Here is a 27,628-nt window from a genome sequence, read left to right on the forward strand (position 1 = left end):
GCTGATTGAATTTTTTGTCAGGTAGGTATGTTGGACTTGGCCGCTTATCCTCCTGAGCCTATCTGTGCAATATATTACATTCAGCCTCTGACTGGTGTTCTTTAAAAGGATCAATGCTATTCCTGTTTTGTCCCTAGAGCCTGAAATTTTATTGATCTTGGGACTTGACATTTCTCATTACATACCATAGCTTCCAACAGGATAGTTACAAGAAGTGTGAGTTAACACAGCTTTTTCTAACTGTGGTTGCACTGACCATTATAAATACATTTTGTCGATCAACCCAGAGCTCAATTTGTGCACCTCTTATAACGTATAGTTCTTAGAAGTGCTAAATGTACATTGTATCTGTACCTATGCTTGAAAGGGATGCTGGGAACTTCAATAAAGGAGCTTAGGCAAATTATCCTGCACTCTTGTTTAGGTTGATAGAGAATTCCTCAAACTATAATCTTTGACTTTAGAACTAATGTTTCTGCAACAATTTTAAACAACTTCTTCATATGGCTGATGTAGATGTAGAGCAGCAACTATAATTTCACATTTCGGTGGTTAAGCCAGGTAATTGTGCCAGGAGTAGCGGAGTGTATCGCTGTGATGCTTCCTTCATATTTGTGAATTGGGCACTGAGTTGTTATATGTTCCATGGTCTGTTCTGGGTGACCACAGCTGCAAACTGGAGAGTTTTTAATTTTCCATTTGTGCACCAAATTGATTTCATTTAATGCACAAATGGAAATGTTAAACTCTTTCTAGGTGAACATTCCAGATTAAAAAGGTTCTGTGAATTTATATCTGAAAGAAGAATTATTTTAGACTCAGAAGAGCCACTAAAACTTTCCTTTATATTTTGATTTTTTTAATACCCTATATTTGCAAAGTTTAAACCTTGAAAGGGCAAAATTTTAAAAAACATATCCCAAAACATCTTGCACCATGTGGACACAAATAGGTAGATGCCTGCACAGATATGTTTGCATATGTATTGTGACAAACCCAGACCAGTGGGGTACAGGAGTCTAGTAGAAGGCAGATATACTGGCCACTGGATGCATAGTTTTCTGTTCCCTGAGTGACCAGAGCAGGGCTGCCCTAGAGCAATCAGGAACCTGCTAGAACCAATTAAGACAGGTAAGCTAATTAAGACACCTAGAGGCAATTAAGAACTTACTAGAATCAATTATGGCAGGCAGGCTAATCAGGACACCAGGTTTAAAAAGGACCTCCCATCAGTTATTGGGGGGTGTGCAAGGAGCAGGTAGTGAGAAGGTGTGCTGCTGGAGGACTGAAGAGTACAAGCGTGATCAGGCTTCAGGAGGAAGATCCTGCAGTGAGGATAAAGAAGGTGCTGGGGGAAGGCCATGGGGAAGTAGCCCAGGGAGCTGTAGCTGTCACACAGCTGATACAGGGAACGTTGTAGACAGCTGCTATCCACAGGGCCCTGGGCTGGAACCCGGGCTGACCTTCTATACCCCGATCCCCCCCGACTCCTGATCGGGCACAGGAGGAGTTGACCTGGTCTGTGAGAAACACCGGAAGGGAAGGTCTAATTTGGAAAGGAATCTGGCCTGTCCCCGACCGACTAGGTGGGACACAGAGACTGCGGGGATTGTTCTCCGTTTCCCTCATGCTGGCCAGTGATGAGGTTAGCTGAGTGAACAGCAGGTTTGAGCCTCTAGCAGAAGCGGCCAAACTGAGGGCTGCCGTGAACCGCTGAGACGAGCAAATCCACCATAAAGCACAGGAGCCACCAAGGCAGAGGAGGAACTTTGTCACAGTATTGTCTGCTTGCATGTGTAGATGTTTATTTAAACCATTACGTGTTAGTGCAATTTAAATCCCAGTTTTTGAACGTGGCTTTTTCTTGTGTTCATCCAAAATGTGGCTATAACAGGCACTAGGTTTCAGAACCTCATTGTAAATCAGGTCCATTCAGTGTTCCACTGTGTCAATCCAAAGAAAGTTGGCATGAAGCTATTTGCCCTACCTTCACCTATTTGCCTGGTGACCAAAATATGCCTCCACGATTGTCCTATATACTATGGGAAGTGAGCCCTTTTGGGGCTCTCATGTTGAGATAAGACACTAATTTCAGTGCTCCATCTCACACATCGGAAGTAATGCAATAAAAAGTACTTAGCATTTATATAATATTGCATCAATAGATCTCAAAGCAGGGTATCACTACCTCTCATTTTAAAGATGGAGTCAATACAGTGATTTGTCCAAATTCACCTATCAAGTTAGTGGCACAGCTGGGATCAGAAGCCAACTGTCCTGACTCCGAGACCTGGGCCCTCTGTATTGGAGCACACTACATTCCTCTTTTTAGCTTTCTTCCATCTATGCAAGATTCACAGTTCATTGCCTATTGTGATTTTTGTGGGTGTCTAAAGCTCCACAATATTCATGTTTCTGAACAAATAATGGAACAGTTCTGCCAAGATAAGGTACTGTGAAGCTTGTCTTGAACTTAATACTATCAATAATCTTTCTTCGTAAAACATCAACTCATTGTAATTGGGCAACTTTCCCTAACTCAATAGCTGCATTATTTTCAGATAAAATAATTCAGCCTGGTAATTTTGTCAAAATGTGTGCATGTTTTATGACTATAAAAACTAAAGATGATTATTTGTATCAACATCCAAAACAAAGCACCTTTGATGAGTTTATTTTATGTGTTTTTTTTCTAAAGGCATCAGTGATAAGATGCTTCTGTATCATACACGTATTTATTGAATTCAACATCTATAGCTCAATTACAGGCCTGTTCTTGTTCCCATCAAAGTCAGTGATGAAATGGGAACAGAATTTGACCCTATGTCTAAATCAGGCCTTTTTTTCCAAAAGAAGCCTAGGAGACATTTCCCCATAGCAATAGCTATATGTAACTTCCTCTAAGTGGCATTTTAATGGCAAGAAAATCCAGTGCATCAGAACAAATAATGACATTGTTCATATTTCTTTTTTTACTATAAAAGCATGGCATCTTCCACAGAAGAGCTTTACAGATGCATTATGCATTGCATTTTTGTCACAGAGACCAGAAGATGTTTTATCTTAAACCTTGCTGAAGAACTCAGTTGCCTGAAGAAAGGACTAAGTCTTATGTGCATTTTCTCTTTGTTTACCCTGTAATGATTCTTTTGCAGAGGTGCCACATTGGGAAAATTACTATGAGCTTATAGTGATGGTGTTTCAATTCATAGTGAGGTAGTTTCACCTACAGCTCCCTCTGTGCCATAGCCTTTAACCTCTAGCTGCATCTATCAGTTGTGATGTGACAGTGACGGAATATTTTGCTAGATTTTGAATGATTGCTGAGGTTCATGACATCTGTTCTTTGTGATGAAGTGTAATGTGGGTGAGGTTCTCTTCCCCATGCTGCAGTTTTCCCAGTAGAAAAATATCACTGACTATAATTTTATTTTCTTTCTTTGAGCACTAAGGGGAAATAATGTAGGTTTTGTAACCATTTAACTGTTACTCCAAATCAAATTCTGTGACTACATTTTACAGATTTATATAGTATATTCAAAAATAGGATTTTTAAAAATCTGTAGTAAGGAACACCGTCAGTCTGTATAGGCTTTAATGTTTGCAAATCAAAAGGATCATATTTAACATCCAGTTTAATTATAAAAATGTTTGTTTTTCTACATTAACTCTGTTTTTGCTGATTTAAAATTAAATGTTTGCAGCTTCAATATGTTCTTATGTTTTGCTATTCCAGAATAACATGTTACAGATAGTATACTGTTGTCTTTGGCAAAGTGTGAGGAAAAAATCTTGTTACAAATTATGTTCTGCTTTTCTTTCAGTATTTAAAAGCACATGAGATCATTTAACTTAATCATTTATTAGTTTGCTCATAGTCTAATGACACTGTGTAATTTACCCTTATCTTTAATACTTTATAATAATTTGATCAAGAGATCAAAAACCATGAGTTGGATCCCCAAAAACCCATGAGATTGGCCCCACAAATCATAAAACATTCTAAAAACATCACCAAGCCATATTTTTAGTCTGTCTTTTGTTTTTTTAACTTTCTTCTCCTCTTCTGGCTCTGTGTGTGTGATAATTTCACATTGAAAGTCAACCTTTAATGCACACAAACTGCACACCTCTCCCTGGTTCTTCAGATGGAGACTCCACTTACCCTCTCCTCATCCCTAAGACAGGGGAACTGCCATACACTTCCTGTTGCTGTCTTGACTCCCCTGATCCCCTGTCTTGCTGCTCCCCAGGGCTTCTCCCTTTCCCCAGACCCAGTAGCACTTCCTCCACTTCCCTGCCTCACTGCTCCCTGGGGCTTCATCTCTACAGTAGTAGAGGAGAAATCGTGGGATCAGAGCTGCTTCTTATGTCATTGCAAGAGCTCCTCTTGCAGATGCCAAAATCCTGTGACTCACAGTCTGTTCTAGACTGCCTACCCTGGCTGCTCGGAGGGTACTCCCTTTACTTACCACTACCCCTGGGGAACTGCCACTCTGTCCTGTCCATCTCCTACCCCACCACTGTCATCTGCACCTGCCTCAGTCTCCCTCCTGCCTCCCACATCCTCAGCCTCCCTTCTGCCCCGCTCCTTCCTCAGTCTCCCACATCCTCAGCCTTCCTTCTGCCCCGCTCCTTCCTCAGTGCCCCTCCTGCCTCCCACATCCTCAGCCTCCCTTCTGCTCCCCCTGGGCCTTGCTCTCCCTCACTCTCCTCATCTACCTTCCATAGTGTCTCTGCACTCCTCACAGTCTGTGTCCTGTCTAGCCCCCTGAATCATAGCATGGAAGCCATGTGGGCATGGCTTCAATTTCATTGAAAATACTGTAGTAGGAAGTAGCAGCCAACTTTATTAAAGGCAGCTGGACTCCCACATAAACTATCAGGAAATGGTGGACATCTTGCTGGCTTTAGCCACATTGACAGTAATAGGAGATGATGGCCCTCTTGAATAACGAAAATTCATGAGTTGGCATCTTTTCATCATGTTTTCAAGAGAGGGTAAAAAACACCCGAAATCACTAGCATCACGATGAAATCGCAAGAGTTGGCAATACTGAATCACAGTAACTGTTCAACCAAATAAACACTTGGACCTAGATTGTCCCCATCAGAGCCCTGGGAAAGCTTCCCCTGCAGGACACTCACCTAGCTGCTGTGTTTGGGTCCCACACACTGGGCCCGCATGCTTTTAAACTTTCCTTGATCTTAGTAGGCTCCAGCTGCTATGTCTTTGGCTCTATGGCACCCTTCATGGGAACAGATTCTGTCTGTTACCCCCTGACAGATGTGGGACCTTGCATCCAGGACAAGTGCTGATCTCTCAGACTCTCCGGTAGTTTAAGTACACTCTTTCGCAGAGTTCCATCCTTGTGAGCACTCTGGTTTACATTTAATTTCTCCATGGACATATGATGGTTGAAGCACATAATAGACAGACTTTTCTAAAAGAATTCTAAAGCAATTACTCTTTTCTTTAGAGAGCACAAGAGATGTACAGGTCCAGAAATAAATATGCTATATGCCCTTCCCTGATTTAGTTTCTTCACCGCTGTTGGGTGTTCTTTGGGATTTGGTCAGTGTCCTTTAGGATGTCCAGGATCCCATCTCCTTCACTTGACTTCTCTGAATCATTGGGTTGTGCACATGGACGCACTCACTTATTCTTTTCTCTCTCTCTCTCAGCTTGTGAGAGTCTTCCTTTTATGCAGTTCCAATCCCCACTGTGAGGGTGACCCCAATAATCAGCCTTGTCAGATAATCAAAGTCACCCACTAGGTGGTCTGTTGCTCAGTTACCATCTACCTTGGCGGACCAGTTTTCTTGGTAAGGCCACCTTCTTTGTCTAAATCTGTTTGCACTGGAATAGAAGACTATCAAGATATAATGACTTTTTTTGTGGTTAGCCCTGAGTCAGAAGTCCAGTCCAACCTGGAGGTACAAAGACAGAAGGCAGACAAAGCCCAAGTTCAAAATAGAGTTTGCAGTCTGACACAGCTGTATACAGAAGGCCAGATCGTCAAAGATATTTATGCTTCAAACTTCCATTTAAATCAATCTGTAGAAGTTAGGAGCCATTGAAATCAGTGGAAGTTAGGAACCTAAATACCTTTGAGAATCTGGGCCACAGTTCATAATCTCAAACAAAATTCATGAATTGTACATATACTGATTTCCCAAATTGTCACAGTCCCCTTTCACAGAAGAACCCACAGAATGGGAACACAGACTGGAAAATCCATAAGATTGTTGCATCATCTCCTCAGATTATTCCACCCCAGACATCATACCCTTGGATATATAAAAGCCACATAGACAAAGAAACCACCAAAACTCAACCTCAATCTCTAGCAAATCCCTGGTCAGATACACACAGCACATGTCTCTTTCTGCTTCTCGCAGCTTTCTGCTCTCCCTAGCTGAAAAGCCAGATCATCTGCCAGTTTTGTACACCTCCCCCTTTGATAGGTTTGAGAGGTTAATGCTGTGGAGGGTGAGTTTATACTTTACTTGTAATTTTTTTTTTTTTTTTTTGTATTTTAAACCCATTTCATAAAGAATCACATTACAGAGACTGACTGTTCCAGGTATAATTTCCAGCCAAGGAAGAAAAGTGCATTCCTGGTTCCCAAGAAAAAAAGGAGGTTAAAGACCAGTCCTGGACCTCAGGCTCTGAACACGTACATCTTTACACAGCAATTCAGGATTGTAACTCTAACAGTCCTAATCCCATCCTTAGAAATCTCCAGGATTTCACAGCCCAAGGCAATTGGATTCCCTAATGGTTGTCACTCCACATCATCATTCTCAAACTCAGAGCAGTTTGCCACTGAGCCAAAATAATGTTGGACAACAGAGTGGCCATGTACTATATAAATCATCAGGGAGGACCAAGATACCAGTGCCTATGTGCAGAGTTAATAAGGCTATGGAACTGGTGCATGTCCCAGCACATAGACATCTCAGCAGTTTATCTGATGGGACTGCAAAACAGCATGGCAGACTCCCTGAGCAAACACTTTTGCCATGACCATGAGTGGGAACGCAGCAATTTGGTCTTTCAGATGATTTGTTAGTTTTGGAGCATCCCAGAGATAGCTCTCTTTGCATCCAACGCGAAGTGCCAATGCTTCTGCTCAAGGGCAGATTACAGTTGCAACCTGATAGGGGACAGCCTCCTCGTTCCTTGACATCACACCTTGCAGTGCACTTACTCTCCAACACCATCGATCCTCATAGCTCTAAAACAAGAGGGATCATTAGCTATCCTCATAGCTACCATCAAGACTGAGGCAAGCATGGTTCCCATATCTGTTTTGCCTCTTCACCTTCCTCTGACAGCAGATCTCCCAGTACAGGAATCAAGCACCATAATCCACCCTAGTCTCTTATCACAGCACTTCAAGGTCTGGCTCCTCAATCGTTCACAGGCAGAGAATTCGACTGTTCTCTGAAAGTTAAGACTGCACTTCTGAGCAACACCCACCAGGAGGAAAAACTACCTGCAAAAGTTGAGGCGTTTCCAAGCCTGATGTGCCAGTCAATCTCTATCACCTTCACAAGTCTCTCCCCGGGAACATACTTGATTACCACCTGAATTAAAAAACACAGGGTTTGTTAATTAGCTCCATTAAGGTACATCTCGCTGCCATTACTTTCATCCACAGCCGTTTTCAATGACAGGTCAAGGGGTTTCTGTTTTTGCACACCCTATCACTCTTAGATTCCTTAAGAGTTTGTCTAACCTTTTTCCTCACCTCAAGCAGCCTATTTCACCTTGGAACCTTAGCCTACTTCTCAGTGCCTTAAAAAAACCTCTGAACCCGTGGGGAGCTGTTCACTCCTTCATTTATCCTTCAAGAAGTCATTTCTTATAACCATAATTGTGGCCAGGAGGCCAAGAGAGCTTGAGACATTCATGGCTGACCCTCCTTACACAATTTCTACTATGATAAAGTGACTCTATGTCCCCATCCTCATTTCCTGCCTAAGGTCTCATCAGAATTCCACATCAGTCAGCACATTCAATTGACAGTATTTTACCCCAGGCCTCCCTCTTCAAGAAAGGAGGCTTGTCTTCATACCCTGGATGTGTGTAGGGCTCTTGCCTTCTACCTTGATAGCACTCAATCTTTCATGGCTTTCCCAGACTTTGTCTCTTTCACAGAAAGAATGATGGAACAGCCCATTTCTACTAAAAATGGGTTTCCGGGTGCATTTTAGCTTATGAAGCTTCTGGAATGCACCCCCCACTTAAAGTGACTGCTCATTCCACTAGGGCTCAGTCCACCTCCAGAGCCCTACTTCAGAATATACCCATGATGGACATATGCACAGCCACCACCTGGTCATCTGTTCACACGTTTTCCCAGCACTACACTATCGTAACTGCTTCCAGGGTGGATGTGATCTGTAGCAAAGTTGTTCTTCGATCTACTGAATCTGCCTCCTCTGCTTATGAGGTGGAGCACCCATAGGAACAACAACTGGAAGAAGAAAGAGAGGTTACTTAACCAGTTCAGTAACTGGAGTTCTTTAAGATGTTTTGTCCTTATGGGTGCTCCTCATATGCTCCTCTTCCCCTCTGCTGCAGACTCTTTTTTCTGGGCTTCATAGTTGAGAAGAAACTTGAGCAGCAATGGGTCTGCCCATCCCTATATCCCCTCACACTGGAGCATGAGAATATGCAGGGGGCAGGCATGAACTTGTGGGCACTACTGACAAAAAAATCTTTGCACTTCCTGAGGTGTAGCTCCCACAGAGACAAAACATCTCAAAGAACTCCAGTTACTGTACAGGTAAGTGACCTCTTTTTTAACATGTGTAGCTGACTGTCAGTGCGTGAAGTATCTGTGTCATACACACACACATCTGTAAATAAATTCATAATTACATGTCCAGCTGTTTGTTTTCCCATATTTTAAATCTTGATGTAATAGGCATTCAGAAATACGTAGATTCCAGAATGATGAAGGGATTCAAAAAACCACCATAATTTTCTAAGTTTCTTTTTTCTAGAAGTATGTGCTATGTTACACTGCATATCACTGTGTTACTTTTATCTTTAATAGTGTCATACTCCATGTGTTCTGTGGAATGCATGTCTCTTTTCAGTATAGTTAGAACACACAGCACAGATTTCCAGTGTCTTATTGTCATCCTGTGCAGGATACGCAGCACATTTCCCACTGTTACTAAATAAGAGAGGTATATTTATGTGAACAAGTGAGCATTGAAATGTTGCTTTATGAGAGCCTTGATAAGGTTTAAATGCAGTTCCGCACAGAAAACCCAAGAATGAGACGTTTATGCAGATTGCACCTTCCTCTGATGCTTACTGAATTAAAACAAATTGCAGCAAAACTCCTCCTTTGTTGCTGAAACATGTTTGGTTTGTAATTTCTTACTATTGTTGTTTTCTTACAGGTGATTATCCTGCTCCTAGAGCTGTTCTAACTGGTCATGACCATGAAGTTGTCTGTGTATCGGTCTGTGCAGAGCTGGGACTTGTTATCAGCGGTGCTAAAGGTCAGAAGTCATTTTATAGTTTAAGTTTTAAAAATTTCAAAGTCTCCTTCAGTGAGTGTTTTTCAGTGTTCCCTTGAGCCAAGTGCAATTTAATTATCCTAAGTCTCCTCAACCAAGAAATATTTTAATTCTGATAGTCTCAGAAGTTGCTAACTCTGAACATAATACTTTCTATCAATACCTATGACACTTAGGCACAAACACACTTAGTATATCAGAAAACATTACTCTCCAGTAGCAGCACTGTGCACAATGGTATCATGATAAAAACCATCAGATGGAAACATAGGATTGTGGGGAGAGCCAGCTAGGAATGCCCCTATCCCCAAGTTAGCTGTCACATTTTAGATAAAGATTAGGCATATTTGGGTTGTCCCCATTCTCCTGGGCAAGAGAAGTAGAGCCTGTTGGATTGTGCATGGGTCCGTGCACAGATGCCAACATGTAGAATGTTGTTTTTTTCGGTGGGCAGTTCTCCAAAGAAGCAGGAGCCTGGACACTGTTATTTGCCATCTTCCACTAGAAAGTTTTGAGCCATCTGCTGAATTATCAGTTGTTTGGCTATTTCTCCAATTATTTGTCTGTAGAATCCAGAGTACCCAACAATTACTAGTATAAGTTCTCAAAATAGCCATCCCATCCTTTTCCCCCATCCTTGTAGAGATGTCTGCCAAAGAATTATAGTAATCAAATTGAATAAACATTCCAATCTAAATGTTGAGTGTTTTAGCGTGACCATTCATTATTGCATTCCTTTATTTTTCACTCTTTCCATTTGGTTCATTCCATTCATCTCTGTTTCTTTTCTCGCTTTCTTATTTCCATCTACAATCTTTTTTGCACAGCTCTCTCTCATTTATCTCCTTTTCTTGATTTGAAAAGGAGCGTATTTTTTCTTCTTATCCTTTCCTATTCACCTCTGTTATTTTATGTGTTCTCCCTTACTTCCCTTCTTCTGATCTTTCTTCTTCTCCTCTCCACATTATTCTACTGACTCTTCATGGTCCCTTCTCCCTCATTTCTCTTTCTGTCCCATCTCCTCCTCCTGGAATTCCAATATATTGCTTCTCCCACAGATCCAACCCTCTTCCTCTTCTCCTCATGATGATGCCTCTTTCATCCATGTCTCCTCATAGGAATTTATTCTTCCACTAATTCCTAAGAAGGGTTGTTGCTTCTGAGGGCAAAAAGGCCAGGTTGATTACTCTGCCCCATACATTCACAGTTAAGCTTGTTGGACTGATACATTTTATGATAACTTTGAGCTCAACATTTATTTTCATAGCTGACTTTGAAACCTCTGAATTCTGCAGATTCTAACAGGAAATGCTAATTATTAATTCTAATAATGACATATTATATAAGAAGGGTAGGCTAGGTCAAGAAATTCATGAGATAAAGCACAGTAACTAGGAACCTACCCTGAAGCTTTTCTTGCAGTGATGTTAATTCTTAGCCCATAAGCCAGCTTCATATTACTTTAATGCAATAGGACTGTACCCTTTTGAACTGTATTTTGCAAACTACCTTCTATTATTATGGCTGAGATCTCTGGTAGACTATCCACAGCTGCATTAGACGCTAATGGAAATGTAAGGCTTTAGTAATGCAGCTCTTTATAGAGGCACTGGGTGCTGGACAACTAAAGACCTACATATCAAAGAAAGAATACATCCCTGAATGATTAAGAGGAATTGGGGCCTACACTGTTAGTCCCAGAAATCCACCATCAAATTCTGCTCTCCCGAGCTGTCTCTCCCATGTCTCTTCCCTTAGTTACGCCAGCCCCTATGGTTTATACATTCAAGTTCTCCCATCTTATGTGTTCTCACCGATTCCTCTTCTCAAGCTTCCCAAGTATTTCTCAAGTATTTCAAGTTAAAAATACTCACAATTGAAAGCAGTTAAGAGTTAAAGTAAATTAAAAAACATACCACCCTGCTGATATGCCGTGTCCTTTTCCTCCGTCTGCCACCCGCGTTGTTGTTGTTGTACTAGTAGTAGACTGTTATATTTTAGGTCAAGGACTATGTCTTCCTATGTCTGTATGTATTGTCTGTATGCATACTGCATATAGTTCGTGAAACAAGCATCTCTATAATATATTTTATTGTTTTCAATGTACAGAAGGTCCTTGTCTGGTACACACAATCACTGGAGATTTGCTGAGAGCACTTGAAGGGACTGAAAACTGCTTGTACCCTCGCTTAATTTCAGTATCTAGTGAAGGCCACTGCATCATCTACTATGAGCGAGGACGGTTCAGCAATTTCAGCATTAATGGCAAACTCTTAGCTCAGATGGAGATCAATGACTCAACCAGGGTAAATCTAAACGCAAACAACCGTTTGACACTGCACTCCTTTTTTAAAATAAATGGAATGTATTTGCAATGTTACTTAGAGAAAATACAAGGGTGAAAGTGGGCCGGTATGGGCTGGCACGGCGTACTGGTAAGAAGTGGCCGCCAGTACTGGCCCATACACAGCCCACATTAAAGCACCGATGGGTAGGCACCCTACAAGCAGGGCTGCCGACAGGAGAGCACAAAAGGGGCAGCTTCCCTGGGGCCTGGCGATTTAAAAGGGCTGTGTGCTCCTGGCCGCCGCTTCCCCTACCGTGGCAGCAGCTGGAGCCCCAGGCCTTTTAAATCGCTGCTGGAGCCCTGGGCGGCGCAGGCCAGGCAGCATGGAAGGGCTGGCTGGGGGAGGCTGACCCCCAGCCCCGCCCCTTCTGGGGGCCCAGAGCTGGGCCCCCATATTGGTAAGTCTTTTATCTTACTTTCACCCCTGAGAAAATAACATGTATAAAATTGCTGTTCTCAGAAAATGTAATGTTCAAATAGATACCCTTTTATGTCCACCTCAAGTCAGCAGAAAGAACGACGAGTACTTGTGGCACCTTAGAGACTAACAAATTTAGGCTAAAACCCACTTCATTAGATGCATGCAGTGGAAAATACAGTAGGAAGATATATATATATACACACAGAGAACAGGGAAAAATGGGTGTTGCCATACCCACTATGAGAGTGATTAGTTAAGGTGAGCTCTTATCAGCAGGAGAGAAAAAAATCAAACTTTTGTAGTGATAACACCCATTTTTTCATGTTCTCTGTGTGTGTGTGTATATATATATATATCTTCCTACTGTATTTTCCATTGCATGCATCCAGTGAAGTGGGATTTAGCCCACGAAAGCTGATGCTCAAGTAAATTTGTTAGTCTCTAAGGTGCCAAAAGTCCTCCGGTTCTTTTTACTGATACAGACTAACACGGCTGCCACTCTGAATCAAGTCAGCAGTGAACTCATGCTTTTTCAAAATAAATAAGAACAAATTGTTTATGATACTAGATGATTCCTGGAATTTAAGTTTAGACTTAAATTTCAGCGGGAAATATGTCTTTAAAACAAAATTGTTTGAAATTAATTCCTTCTTCACGTATTAGCAACTACATGACTTCAGGACCTGTTCTACCAGTAGCACTTGAAGCAGTGTAAGGAATGCAGGTCTCTACTCTGCCTTAGGTGTTAGTGATGGCATCAAATACTGCAGGGCAAACCCAAGTTTTGCATGCTGAACTCAAGTCTTGGCAATTAAAAGCTTTGTAGGTCACAGGTGAAATGTATTTATTTGTCATTTTAAAGGCACACAGGTAACTTACTGAAGATTTGGGGTCCCTAAACAGGTTTTGTTATTTTTAAGTATTTCTCTTCACCTTTAAATGTGGGCAGAAACACAAACATACACTCCATTGGTGAGAGCTATTTGTGGGGCTGTTTGTCACTTTCCCCCAATATTAACTAAAGTTACTGGTTTTGGTTGTCTCTTCTCAAGGCCATCCTCCTGAGCAGTGATGGACAGAACCTGGTGACTGGGGGGGACAATGGAGTAGTGGAAGTGTGGCAGGCTTGTGATTTTAAACAGCTCTATATTTACCCTGGCTGTGATGCTGGCATAAGAGCAATGGACTTGTCTCATGATCAGAGGTGAGTTGCAGCATTAGAATTAAAATCACCTGGTAAATATTAAACAAAACTATTAAATACTGTCTCTTTGATGTTAGCATGTTGAATGACTGTTATACTTCATTTAAAATATGTGATACAACTATGCTCTGTTATTTCCTGTTGATCTAGCTGAATTGACAGTTTAGGCTCTAATCCTATAGGCACTTATACATCTGCTTAACTTTAAGCAGACACATAGTCCCAGTCCCATGCACCATTTCCTCCCTTAGTGAAAATCAGGAAAATTACATTGACTTCATCTGAGATACGCTGATTTATGGTCGCTAAGGATCTGGCTTGATTGCATATGCATAAGTGTTTGCAGGATCGGGGCCTGAGTGAGTATTGTATTATCACTGGCCAGTGCAGGGATGCATGAGCCTGATCTCTGAATCTCCTGTTTTAGTGTGATTAAAATGTAAGTCTAATGATGTATTTATACCGGGTTGTGAGTGGCTTTAGTTTTTGCATCATTTGCCAGTATGGTGTTTGTCGGCAAAACTCACACTCAGGAAATGTGAAGGATTTTTAAAAATCCTTTAGTATTCATTTCAGCTTACTTTATTTACACATTTTAGAATTTTTATACTATGTACCACTGTTTGATGCAGCACCAAAAATATCCATACATCAAATACACAAATAAACTGAGTAGGTATCATTTGATGATCTGAAACAAGCTTTCTGTCTCAGCCAAATCAAAACTAACTTACAGAACGAGGCTTATTTACTCTTGGAATTCTGCCATTTTATGTTACAGTGCTGAACTGCGTTCTATAGCTTCTTGTTTACAATAAGCAAATATAGCACATTCTATTTACTACACTAATTTGTCTATCTTCTGATTCTAATGCTGGGTTCTGAAACCCCATTTCAGCAATGCACATAAGTACAGGCTTACTTTCAGCACATGATTACTCTCATTTAAGTGGGGACTGATAAAATGCATTTTGTATTGTTTGGTATCAGCAATTGGTTGACATCCAAGATCCAGTTGTAGGAGGCAGATAAGAAAAACTCAGACTCACAATTAAAGGGGTCAGTTGTAACTAGAAATCCATCATAATTATTTCTGCTAAAGAAAGAAACTAGGAGCATATTCAGTATGAAACTTTTTAAGAACACCTAATTAGCACAATATGCATTTATATGTAACTGTCAAAGAGAAGCCCCCGTTCTGTTACTATTTTTAATATTCAGCGTAACCTGAAGTTTCTGAAAGTTAAAAGATGACTACTATGTGGGTAAAAAATGTAACAAGTACAGTATCTATCTTTTCACCTTTTTCAGAACTCTGATTACTGGCATGGCTTCTGGTAGCATTGTAGCTTTTAATATAGATTTTAATCGGTGGCATTATGAGCATCAGAACAGATACTGAAGCTTAATGAAGAACTGAAAGCCAAGGTAAAGCTGAGAGCACAAGTGCTACAATGAAAGGCGTAATCTCTGGTGGAAAAACACGTCTGCATTGACCTCCGTTGTACATTCCATTACACCCAGCAATAGCTGTACATTGTAGTCAGCAACCATTTTATTTTGTGTGTTTTTTCACAACTGAACACCAGCTGCTGAAAAGCAAGCTTGTATCATGTAAATTATATGAATTAGGAGATGTTTTGGTAATTATTTCATATATCTTTGTTTATTGAGAAAAGGTAGTAGGATGCGCCGCAAGAGACTTTTGAAAATTCTGAGGAACCTTGTGTCCAGTTGTTACAATGTTTAGTCTGTGAATCTAACATGCATCCCATTTCCAGTCTCTTTTCAAGCTGAGAAAAAAAAATATGTTTGATACTTTGTACATCAGATGCACATCTTAACTTTGAAGGGATACTTTTGTAAAAGTAAAACCTTGTATAAAGAACAAAAATGTTTCTTAATTTTATTGTGGAGTTACAACTTGCATGTACTTTAAACCTGATGTCTTGATGGAACAGGGGTATTCACGCAAATCAAACTGGAGATCTGTCTAAGGGTACAGCTTGCATTAAAGGGTTGAATTTGGGTGCAATCAGTAATTTTGACATTTTCACCAAAATATGTTTTTCACTTTTTAAATCTAAACTCATTCTCTTCCAAGTGGAGTTTTGCTCATGAAGCATTTGGATAAGAAGCCATCATTTGCCATACTTATACAATGAAAGTTAAATTCTTCCCTTTTAAACTTATAGACAAGTCAGAAAGGGAGCATAGTGGAAAGGTTCTGATTTTCATTATATCATCAAGAGTCTTGTAATGCTCTATAGCGCTTAATGACTCCCACACGGCAAGAGTGCTATACTTCTGGATTCATCACATTTGGCATACGGTCCACTGAGAGAAGAGAGCCTCAGTTACATTTTTCTCTTATTTGTCCTCTGAATAGCTTGGTTTGTTTAACAACCTTAGCTTTTATTGCAAAGATAAGTTATTCTTTTAGGTTCTTCTGAAAATCTCACCGGAAGTCACATTCTCAGCCTAAGGCACTTCATGTGTTACAATACTGTAATGATGACCATCAGAATAATTTTCCACACATTGTACTGATCAAATTACACACCCAGGGGTATATACACTTTACTTCATGTTTCTTCTTTGTATATTTGGTGACTGTATTGTCATAGATGTACATATTGTGTCGGTAGGGCTATGAGGCATGTAACAGGAATGTAATTTTCTCAGACTTTACACTCACTTGCAGTCATTTATTTAAAATGATAATGGATTCTTTGTATTGGCACTTTGCACCAGAAACATATCATTATTTATTGATGTGATTACTTATTTGTTATCCACCTTGTATTAGTAAGTTTTAGCACTGACTTCCTTCTTCATTGTTGTTTGTATTTAAAAGATTCTGAAATCATGGGGAATCAACGTAATGATTAAGTTATTCATCACCAGTCTGTAAGCAATATCTTGAGTTTGTAGCTTAGAATTGGGAGAATACTGAACATCTGGAAGACCAGTTCATTTCATCTTGAGATCATGGTGAAATATTTTGGATATATAAATTCCTTAAGCTATTGTAACCATGTTTTATTGCAAAGATGTAAAATATGCCAGATGTGTGTGAGTTGGAAATCCAAAAAAGAAAAATAAAATATGCAAAGAATTCAGTGATTGTTTTTTATTTCATTGAACTTTTCACCAAAACATCCACATCGTCACTGGAAATAAATAATAGTTTTAAGAAATGTTCTCTGTTATAATCAGTGTGTATAAAAATGGATATCTTGGAGGTTGTGTTCTCAGTCCCTGAAGGGAATGAAAGAACTCTTGATACACAGTTTGATTTCTAATCCTGTAGATTATCAACACATAAAGAGAAAATATTAAAGTTGTTCTGAACAGCAAAAAGAAATAGAAAAGTTTGAAGAAAGTAAACTTATGGTTTAAAAATCTGCCTATGGCTGCAGTCCTGTCATTTGTATCCTTGTGAGCAGATAGCATGCATTTTGATGGACCTCTGTTCAGGTGTGAAGGTCTGATCAAGGCCATGTTGGCATCTCTCAATACCTGACACTTAGCATAAAAACCATACACAACTGTAATAGTTAATATTTTCAGTTTAGTTAGTGATCCATAGCTTTAACATCTTCCTTTGTAGAAATATCTGGCAAGCAATTATCTATCTCAGTGGTTCTCAAACTGTGGGTCAGGACCCAATTTTAATGGGGTCGCCGGGGCCAGCATTAGACTTGCTGGGACCCAGGGCTGAAACTGAAGCCCGAGCTCTGCCCCCACCTGGGGCAGAGGGTTTGGGCTGCAGCTCCCTTTTTCCCCAGCCAGGGTGGGGGGGCTTGGGCTCCAACACACCCCCACCCAGGGATCATGTAGTAACTTTATTGTCAGAAGGAGGGTCCCGGTACAATGAAGTATGAGAACCCCGATCTATCTAAACTAGAGTCGTGTCAAAAACCTTATTAAAATATAGTACACATTAGTGGTAGTTGTCTTCATTTATCAACCCTTTAAAAAGACACTAGGCCTTTCTGAGGCTGGATACATAAAAAAAAATTTAAGAGTTGTAACCTTCTGGTTACATGAACACAAAAAAGTACCCAAAATCACAGCCTCAGCATGCCATCAAGTAAAAAAAGTCAACTGCAATTTTGTATTTTGTTTATTAAGATGAGTCCTTAGAAAATATACTGTAGCTTTACAGCTACTCGACATTCCGATTTAATGATTTCCTGTGTTGCTGTTACGTGAAGACTATCCGCATTAGATTAGGTGAGATTTATTTGAAAAAAATCATTTGCATGTTCGGAGAGCTAACTGTGTGTCATTAAGAGGTGAGTGATAAAACAAAAAACCATTTAACAATAATTCTTACAGTTATAGTAGTGCCTAGAAACCCTACTGTGCTATGCTATGTGCAAATACAGAATGGAACTTCCTGTCCTGCAAAACCATCCAAATGAGACCAGACACAAGTGGGTTTCACAAAAAGTGGGAGAAGGGGAAAAGGGTAATACTAACAAAATTATGAGGTTACGGGATTTCTGGTTAAATGTGTTGGGTTGTTTTGTTTTGTTTCTTAACTTTTATATGTTATTTCTTAAAAAAAAAAAAAAAAAGTTTTCCTTTATCACTGAAGATTTTCCCTGCTCCTGCTGCTTTGTATTTTTTAATGCATACCCACATTTTACATCATGTAACCCTTCTGCCAGGTGGTGTTGGCAACAACAAAGGCCAGGTTCTCTATTTAGGGGTTCCTCTTAACAATGCAAAACAAAACCATAAGAACATAAGAATGGCTATACTGGGTTAGACCAAAGGTCCATCCAGCCCAGTGTCCTGTCTACCGACAGTGGCCAATGCCAGGTGCTCCAGAGGGTGTGAACCTAACAGGTAATGATCAAGTGATCTCTCTCCTGCCATCCATCTCCACCCTCTGACAAACAGAGGCTAGGGACACCATTCCTTACCCACCCTGGACAATAGCCATGAATGGACTTAACCTCCATGAATTTATTCAGTTCTCTTTTAAACCCTGTTATAGTCCTAGCCTTCACAACCTCCTCAGGCAAGGAGTTCCACAGGTTGACTGTGCGCTGTGTGAAGAAGAACTTCATTTGTTTTAAACCTGCTGCCCATTAATTTCATTTGGTGGCCCCTAGCTCCTATATTATGGAAACAAGTAAATAACTTTTCCTTATTCACTTTCTCCACACCACTCATGATTTTATATATCTCTATCATATCCCCGCTTAGTCTCCTCGTTTCCAAGCTGAAAAGTCCTAGCCTCTTTAATTTCTCCTCATATGGGACCCGTTCCCAACCCCTAATCATTTTAGTTTCCCTTCTCTGAACCTTTTCTAATTCCAGTATACCTTTTTTGAGATGAGACCACACCTGTACACAGTATTCAAGATGTGGGTGTACCATGGATTTACATAAGGGCAATAAGATATTCGCCATTCTATTCTCTGTCCCTTTTTTAATGATTCCTAACATCCTGTTTGCTTTTTTGACTGCCGCTACACACTGCATGGACGTCTTCAGAGAACTATCCACGATGACTCCAAGATCTCTTTCTTGATTAGTTGTAGCTAAATTAGCCCCCATCATATTGTATGTATAGTTGGGGTTATTTTTTCCAATGTGCATTACTTTACATTTATCCACATTAAATCTCATTTGCCAATTTGTTGCCCAATCACTTAGTTTTGTGAGATCTTTTTGAAGTTCTTCACAGTCTGCTTTGGACTTAACTATCTTGAGCAATTTAGTATTGTCTGCAAACTTTGCCACCTCACTGTTTACCTCTTTCTCCGGATCATTTATGAATTAGTTGAATAGGATTGGTCCTAGGACTGACCCTTGGGGAACACCACTAGTTACCTCTCTAGAATTGCCTCTAACCAGATTAGAGGCAATTGTTCCCCGCTCACAAGAAGTGGGGAAGAAGTGAGTCTGTAGATAACAAAAGAAAATGTCTTATTAAAAGGGAAAGGGAGCCCATCATTAATTTGTGAAAACATCACAATCATGTAACCATAAGCAACCATCCATCCCACAGGACATTGGGCAGTTTCCTTTGCTGCCTCACTTTCCCACATTGCAGTGTAAAAGTCCAATGTCTGAATGTCCCTTTAACACACACCACTCCCCTTTCCCTCTGCTGCACCCCACACAGTTTCTTGTCCTTGGTCAGCGAGGACCCAGAATTCAGAGGTGAGTTCATGTGGATTCACCTCCCAGCTATGAAAGGTGGGAGGGGCACATCAAGCAATGTCTCTGCCGCTGCCTCAGCGACTGGTTCACTGTTGCTATCTCTGCTACTGCTGGCCACTCTCTGCAATGCTTCACTCTGAATACCCACTACTTAGCTCAGCTCTTCGTGATTTCACTGAGCAGGGGGAACTTCTCTGCTGCTGCCTCTTCATTTTCTTTCACTGCAGCACTGTCCCCATACCACATTTAAGACTTAGCCCACAGCCCCGGTCATCAGTGATTTCAGTTGTAAAAAGCACTTAAAAAAACAAAACAAAACAAGGACTCAACTGAATCCAATCAGTTGTGCCTTTAAATACTGCAAAGGAGATGGTCAAATGGAATCTGAAACTCTTTAAAAATCCATATCCTCACCTAGAAATACTGATTCCTCCTTCCCCTGGCATTTGGAAGTGCAAGTCTGTGCTTAGGAATTGAGGTTCAGTTTAGGGTGAGTGCCTCAATCAGGGCATGTTAAGAATATTTCTGCTGCCCTTTACTCATATAATAAGGATAACATTTAATTACTCCTGCATTCAACACTAAGTGAATTGGAACCCAAAACGAGCCAAAATTGATCACTTTTGCAAAGCAGATCTGTTTCCTGAACACCTAGGTAGCGTAGGTGTGTCTAGGCAAATACAGTCTGCTCCTGATGTCTTTTCCCCTGGTTCATCATGAGATGTCAGGAGAGAGCTCATTCAGACCCTGGCTTACAATTACATTACGCCACTGCCTCCCACAAACACTTATTAAGCAAACACAAACAGATCCCCATTTTTTCTCACCAATGCCTTTCCCTGGCTTCACGGGCCACAATCTCCCCCATCCCATTAGGAAAGTCTTACTTTTCATTTAATAAAAAGAGGTGTTATTGACATCTCTGAGGGGCCCGTATAGCCGGCTAATCATAGCTGCTCCCTGGAAGATGAGGAGGCTTTGGTTCTTCAAGTGATTGTGCACGTCCATACCATTGTAGGTGTGTGCGTGCCTCATGCACAATTCTCAGAGCTTTTCTTCCCTCCGCATTACTGTTGGGACAACGTGAACACCCCCTGGTGCCTTGCACCACTGCACATAGATATAAAGGGCCTCCCCATGCCCCAACCCCCTTCTATTCCAGCCTACCACCAGTGACAGTTATAGGAGCTGTGAGCTTTGTGGTTCAAAAATCATCTTCACCTTCTTATGTATGTAGGCCCTCTTGTGGTAGTTTAGCTTATCATAAGTATAGTCTAGTTCTTAGTGTAGCCTGCTTTCCGGTGCTCATTTGAGCAGTGAGTCCAGTACCAGACTCATGCTGTGCTCTCTTGGCTTCAAGGCCTGTGGCAAGCCAATGCCAGTCAGCAACCCCCAGATGCCTGAAATGTCTTGGGGAAGCACATGTAGGTGACAAATGTCACATCTGTAGAGGGATCAAGTCCCATTCACAGGGTAGCCAGGCTGAAATATTTGCTCATGGAATCTGTGCTTTGCCCTCCATTGGAACCTTCCAACACTGAATGGGTCCTGAACACATCCAAGTTGGTCAGGAGTGCTCTGCCCACTGTAGCTGAGTCGTCAGGCAAGCCAGCCTCACTGGTATCAACTATAAGGCTTCATAAGTCTTCAAAGGCCTCAGTACCACGGGCTATCGTGATCTGTAAGCAAGGAACTGGGTGCTGCAAAGGACACAGAGGAGCACTCAAAGAAGAGGGACCCCCAAGCGTAACCACACAGCAAAGCGGGATTGCTGACTCCATAGCCTTCAAAGAGCCCATTGAGACTGATCCCAGGATCAGCAGAACTCCAAGTACCACAGGCCCAGGAGCCTTTGACGGTACTGTATACACTCAAAGCAGTCAAGGCAGTGCAGGAACTACTGAACTTGTCTGTATTGGTTTCACCTGTGAGACAAAATTCCTGCCTAGCACCAGGAATGCGTGTGTTGGATCCACTGGTGCCTCCTCCAGTATTGGTGCACCAGTTAGAACGGGTGGCTTCTACAATTGAAGCATCTCAGCAGAGTCCATCAAGGGGAAAGACTGCAATGAGTTCAACACTGCCTGTCATTGATTTGCAACTGGTGCCCCCAGTATTGTTGGGGTCAGCTCTTCGATGGTCAAAGGAAGTAGACTCATCTGCTTCTTCAGATTCTAAGGTCAGATCTTATGCTTCCAGGACAGAGTAACCGCAGCAAACCCAGTTGGTTGTCTACCCACCTCGGTCCAAATCTCAACCTAAGGATCAATGGATGGTGCACAGCTTGGTCCCACCATCGTACCAGTACCCATCTGGGAGCCCTTGGGGCTTTACCCCACACCCTACAGCATCTAGTAGATACTGGGGGTAAGAGGGGGACATGAGCACCATGGTTGCCATTCCTGCTCTGCCAGTACCAGTACTTTATAAGAGAAATCAGTTACTCGCGACTCTCCTTTGCAAGAATTGGACAAGGGCCATCCTCAGCAATCACTGGCCTCTTCCTCTTCATTGCTGCATTTCCAAAGAGAGGGATTCTATTCTCGATACTTCCTAGTCCCGAAGGCAAAAGGGGAGCCTCAGCCCTATTTTAGATCTAAGGCAACTAAACAAGTTTCTGAAGAAAATGAAATTCTGGATGGTTACTCTTGCTTCCATTATCCCTTCCTTAGAGAGTGGGGACTGATGCACTGCTCTTGACTTAAAGGACACTTACTTCCATGTGGCAATTCATCGCAGCCACAGAAAGTTCCTCAGATTCATGGGCAACAATTCATGCTATTAATTTGCAGTTCTCCCCTTCAGGCTTGCAGCAGCCCCTCGTTTTTATGAAATGCATGGTGGTAGTGGCAGCTTTCCAGCACAGGTCAGGAATCCATGTATTCTCTTGCTGGACGATGGGTAAGTTAGGGGCCGATCCAGATCTCAAGTGCTCTCCTGCATAGCTGCTATCCAGTCAGCCTTTCACTCACTAGGGCTCCTAATCAATACAGAAAAATCTATCTTGACACTACTTCAGAGAATAGAGTTCGTTGGGACAATGCTAGACTCCACACAAACCCGGGCATTCCTGCTGCAAAAAGGTTCGATGCACTGCAGATCATTGCTCTAAAGCTGCATCCTCTCACTATGTCTCAAAAGTGCCTCACACTTCTACGGCACATGTGGCATACACCTGCGTGGTCCAGAATGCCAGGCTGCATGTCAGAGAGTATAAGTGACATCAGCCTATGCTCCAGCCCACCATCACATGGACAGGGTAGGTCAGGTATCAACTCAAGTCTTGTCCTCCTGGGACCTGTGGACACATCCAGCAAACGTTTGCACAGGAGTTCCCTTTGCTCCTCCTCAGAAGACACTCACCCTAGTCACAGATGCATCAGATCTTGGTTGGGGAGCTCAGTTTGGCTCCCATCAGACTCAGGGGGTTTGGTTGTCCCAAGACCTCGCTCTCCACATAAATATCAAAGAAAGCTGGGCCATCCTTTCAGCTTGTATGGCATTCCTCCTGCGTACTGGGGGCAGAGTTTATTAGAACTCACAGGCAACACAACAGCCATGTTTCATGTAAACTGATCAGGGAGCCCAGTCAATGAGGTTATAACAAGAGACAGTCTCACTCTGGAACTTTTGCATAGCTAGGTCCATTAACCTCAAAGCAGCCTACCTTCCAGAGGGCAGATTATGTGCATGTCTCTGGATGTGTCCAATGCCTTTTTCCTATTGTGGGATACTTCCCAAGTGGCCATGTTTGCACCAAAGAAAACAAGAAATGTCATCTTTTTTGTTCCCTGGTGGGTCATAGTCCAGGGGTCACTGTTGTATGCGTTCCTCCTGAATTGATCAAAAGGCCTGCTGTATGCCTTCCCTTCAGTTCTGCTCCTGCCCAAAATCAAACAAGATGGGGCTCACATCATACTAATAACTTCAGCATGGCCTTGCCAACACTGGTTTTCATCACTACTAGCCTTATCAGTCAGACCCCCTATGCCACTCCCAAGAGATGTGGATGTGATCTCCCAGGACAATAGGCAATTGGACCTCCTCCATCACAATCTACAGGCCCTCCCCACCTGACTGTGTGGATGCTATGTGGCTAATTTCCTTGGCACATCTTTGCTCTAAAGGAGTACAATAAATTCTCCTTTAGAGCAGAATACCTTCAACCAGATCTACTTACCTTGCAAAATGGAAGATATTCTCCATTTGATCTGTACAAAGAGGTTTTCACCCAGCGCAAACTTAGGCTAGGATATGCGGAATCAATCTCCTATTCCTGAAATAACAAGAGCTTCTTGGTAGATCCATCAACATTCACCTGGTGGCTATCTCAGCTTTCCACCTTCTGGCTGATAAAAGATTGATCTTTTCTAACCCTATGACCATTAGATTTCTAAAGGGTTTAGACAGATTATACGCACAGGTTCACAGTCCTGTTCCACAATGAAGTTTGAATTTAGATTGAACAAAGTTGATGGGTCCTGCCTTTGTGCCATTGGCAACTTGTTCTATATTACACATATCTATGGAAGTGACTTTCTTGTTCACGATTACCTCAAGAGAGTAGGAGAGCAGGGAGCCCTGGTGTTGGAAGCGCCCTACGCAGTATACCCCAAGGATGAGGTCTTCCTTTGGCTTCACCCTAAGTCCCTGACTAAGGTGGCTTCCGGTTTTCACATTAATCAAGAAATTTACTTACCTACCTTCTTTCTGAAACCTCATTCAAATGAATGTAGTTTCTCCTTACATCTTCTAGACATTAGAAGGACTTTGGCCTTTTATATGGATTGGAGTAAATTGTTCAGGTCATCCTGTAGCTATTCAGACAGAATAAAAGACCACCTGGTGTCCATGCAGAAAATCTCCTTGTGGATTACGGGCTGTATTAATCTATGCTACCCTTTGGCAGATATGGAACCTCCATAAAAAGTAGTGGCTCACATAACCAGCTCACAGTCAGCTTCTGTGGCCTTTCTGGGCTGGGTGCCCATCCTGGACATTTATAAGTGGCAACCTGGTCTTCGATCCACACATTTACCTCCCACTATGCCATCACTCATCAGTCTAGAGATGATGCCAGATTTGGATGGGTAGTCCTACAATCCCTGTTCAAGTAGACACTGAACCTGCCTCCAGTTCGAACTGCTTGTGAGTCACCTATAGTAGAATGGACATACATGTGCTATCACTCAAACAAAAAAAAATGGATACCTACCTTTCCAGAATTGTTGTTCTTCGAGATGTGTTGCTTGTGTCCATTCCATGACCCACCCTCCTTCCCCTTTCTATCAGAGCCTCTCCAGTAGGAAGGAGCTGGCGGGGAGGAGGGGAGGTCGGGGCAGTGAGGCCTTTTATACCTGTGTGCAGCAGTGTGAGGCACCAGGGGGCATTCACGCTGCCTTAACGGATGCAGCTGAGAGTAAAATCCAACAACCATGCACGAGGCTTGCATATACCTACAGTGGAAGGTAGAAAGAAAAGGAGGACTTGTGGCACCTTAGAGACTAACCAATTTATTTGAGCATAAGCTTTCGTGAGCTACAGCTCACTTCATCGGAAGGTAGGTATCTGTTTTTTTCCATGGGAATTAGGCACCAAAATACCTTTGAGACTCTGGGCACGGCTGTCTCTCAGGTGAGAGGGGTGTTGTGTACAGAAAGATGTAGTCAGTATACTAACCACAAGCAATATATTACAAAATTGGCTAAATTTCTGACATTAGATACTGTAATTAGACAAAGGATTCTGATTATAAAAGAAAGTTGTAGCTAGTGAGTGGTGCAATAGCTAACAGAATTAGACCCTTTGTCCAGACCCTACCAGGGCTGGGGCAGTTACAGAAGCAGGCTGTCTATTTCCCTTAAGCCAGTAAGGGGAGAAGAAAATGAAAACACCTCATTTTTTAACCCTTGGAAAGACTAGCAAGACCCAATTTATTGAAAGCACTTTGGATGAATAAACATTATCCTGACAGAGATTCTCACAAACTGTGCTTGTAAAGCCAAAAACACGGCCTGTGAACAGTTGTTATGGAGAATGCTTGTTACAATATACTGCGTCAGCCCTGCTGACAAGAAAGCAGGATGTTTCAAGCAAGCCCTCAGACTGCCAGGGATAACAGCATCTGGAACAGACACATCAAGATAAGGGCTGACTTTTGATAATATCAAGAGAACCTTCTCCTGTTACAAGAAAACTAGTACATATAAATAAGGTAAAGGAGATTCATGCACATGAGTTTTAATTAACAGCCTCACTATGTGATTTACACCCACATTTTTCAATCCACTAATTGTAGCCCCGTTGCTGATATTCAGAACATTAGAGTATTATTCAGTATTAACAGACATTGAAAACTATATATATTATATAGTTGAATAGTAATATATGTACTGGATAAAACTTAGGCTTACACTTTAACAAAGGAAAGAGGAATTACAGTTATTACATATGTGTAATGTAGCAGAGTTAACAGAATGTCCAGACTTTTTCATGCCCAATTTTGCAACTTTTACATTTAATTTCCAAGATTTGAGGGTGAATGAAAAAAACTGGAGATAGTTGTCTACTAAAAATTACATTATGTGGCTATTACCCCAAGAACAGACTCGAGGATCCCAGAGTAGCCCTCCTTTTGCTTAATTCTGGGTTTCCAAGATGTTGACATATTAATCTGTTCCTGCAAGGTGAAAGGAGGGGGCCTGCCCAAGGATTTCCTTATGCCCTTCAGGAAACTCCCCAGAACAGACTAGATCTGTTCACTGCAGGAGGACACGGATACAGCCCTCCCTTTAAAGGATTGACACCAATGCAGTACTTTTCCAAAACAAGGTATTTTCTTTATTTAGTATAACCAACCTTTCCTCATACAATTAATCTAAACCTAAATTAAAATGTAAACATGAATCCCTTAGCAAAGGTATATAAGTTAAAGTACCCAAGACCATAATGTCATACAGTTGGAATGATATTTTCTGCACATGGTGATCAGTCATATGCAGGATAATCTTAATAAACCCTAACCTTTATATATATATATATATATATATATATATATAGTACAATGAAACATTGATAACACAAACACACACATTTATTATCCCAATCATAAACATTCATTAATCCTATTTCTATTCTATAGCCTATACTATGGCTCACATACTTCCTCTCTGTAGTTTTCTTTCTTTCTGCTCTGTCTCAAGGATCCGTCTGCTCTGTCTCAGGATCCTTTTCTGCTCTGTCCCAGCAGCCCACTGCTGCTGCTATCACCCTGCAACTGCCTTGCTGTTCTTTGCTCTTTTAGGTTTCTCTGATCTTCACCTTTTCCTTCTCCTGCTCCTAACCTGACTTTTCCCTGCCTGCTCTGCCTCATATAAATGTTATGGCCTGTTTTGGTTGGCTTATTTTTCAATCCTAGCATTAGCATACCTATCATCCCATCACCTTCAGACCCTCTCTGATTGGCCCATTCTTATAGGACAATCATAGCTGCTAACTCTAGCAGTCAAAGTTGTTGCACTACAAATTTACTGAGCATGCCTGCCCAACCCCTCCCTGCAGTGCTGAAGTGACCTTTATCTGACCGCAGTACACACTTTGCCTACCAACATACCTGCCATAGGCTAAACTGCTTAAACTGCCAAGTTCCTGTCCTTGGCTGTGTGCCAACATTGTAGGCACACTTACGATTACCAAACTTTTAAACTATAAACAATGACCTTATTTCTTATTTGTTAACTTATGCATCTTAATATTACGGTCTACCGCTGCCACCACATTTCTTACCAATTTCATTAAGGTTATTTCAGTTTTTGCTCTTTTTTCAGTTCATGTTGGCAGAGCAATGTTTTCCAGTGCTGTGCTTGGAAACAAAATAGAGCAGCTCAAAATTCTTTCGTATCATGGCCCTAATCTTGCGCACACA

General features: G+C 41.6%; 1 protein-coding gene across 7 annotated transcripts in view; it reads left to right on the top strand.

Annotated features, from left to right (window-relative positions):
* The window catches only part of NBEA (neurobeachin), an 837,833-nt gene extending 821,205 nt beyond the window's left edge, over window positions 1-16,628 (top strand). For all 7 annotated transcript variants that reach the window (XM_027833036.3, XM_043531828.1, XM_043531837.1 and 4 more), the window contains 4 exons: window positions 9,427-9,528; window positions 11,656-11,852; window positions 13,367-13,518; window positions 14,830-16,628. In XM_027833036.3, coding sequence (XP_027688837.2) covers window positions 9,427-9,528; window positions 11,656-11,852; window positions 13,367-13,518; window positions 14,830-14,920 — 542 coding nt within the window. In that variant the 3' untranslated portion in view covers window positions 14,921-16,628. The remainder of the gene's footprint in view (window positions 1-9,426; window positions 9,529-11,655; window positions 11,853-13,366; window positions 13,519-14,829) is intronic.
* The last annotated feature ends 11,000 nt before the right edge of the window (window positions 16,629-27,628 follow it).

This window comes from Chelonia mydas, chromosome 1, assembly GCF_015237465.2.
Source record: "Chelonia mydas isolate rCheMyd1 chromosome 1, rCheMyd1.pri.v2, whole genome shotgun sequence".
Lineage (NCBI taxonomy): Eukaryota > Metazoa > Chordata > Testudines > Cheloniidae > Chelonia > Chelonia mydas.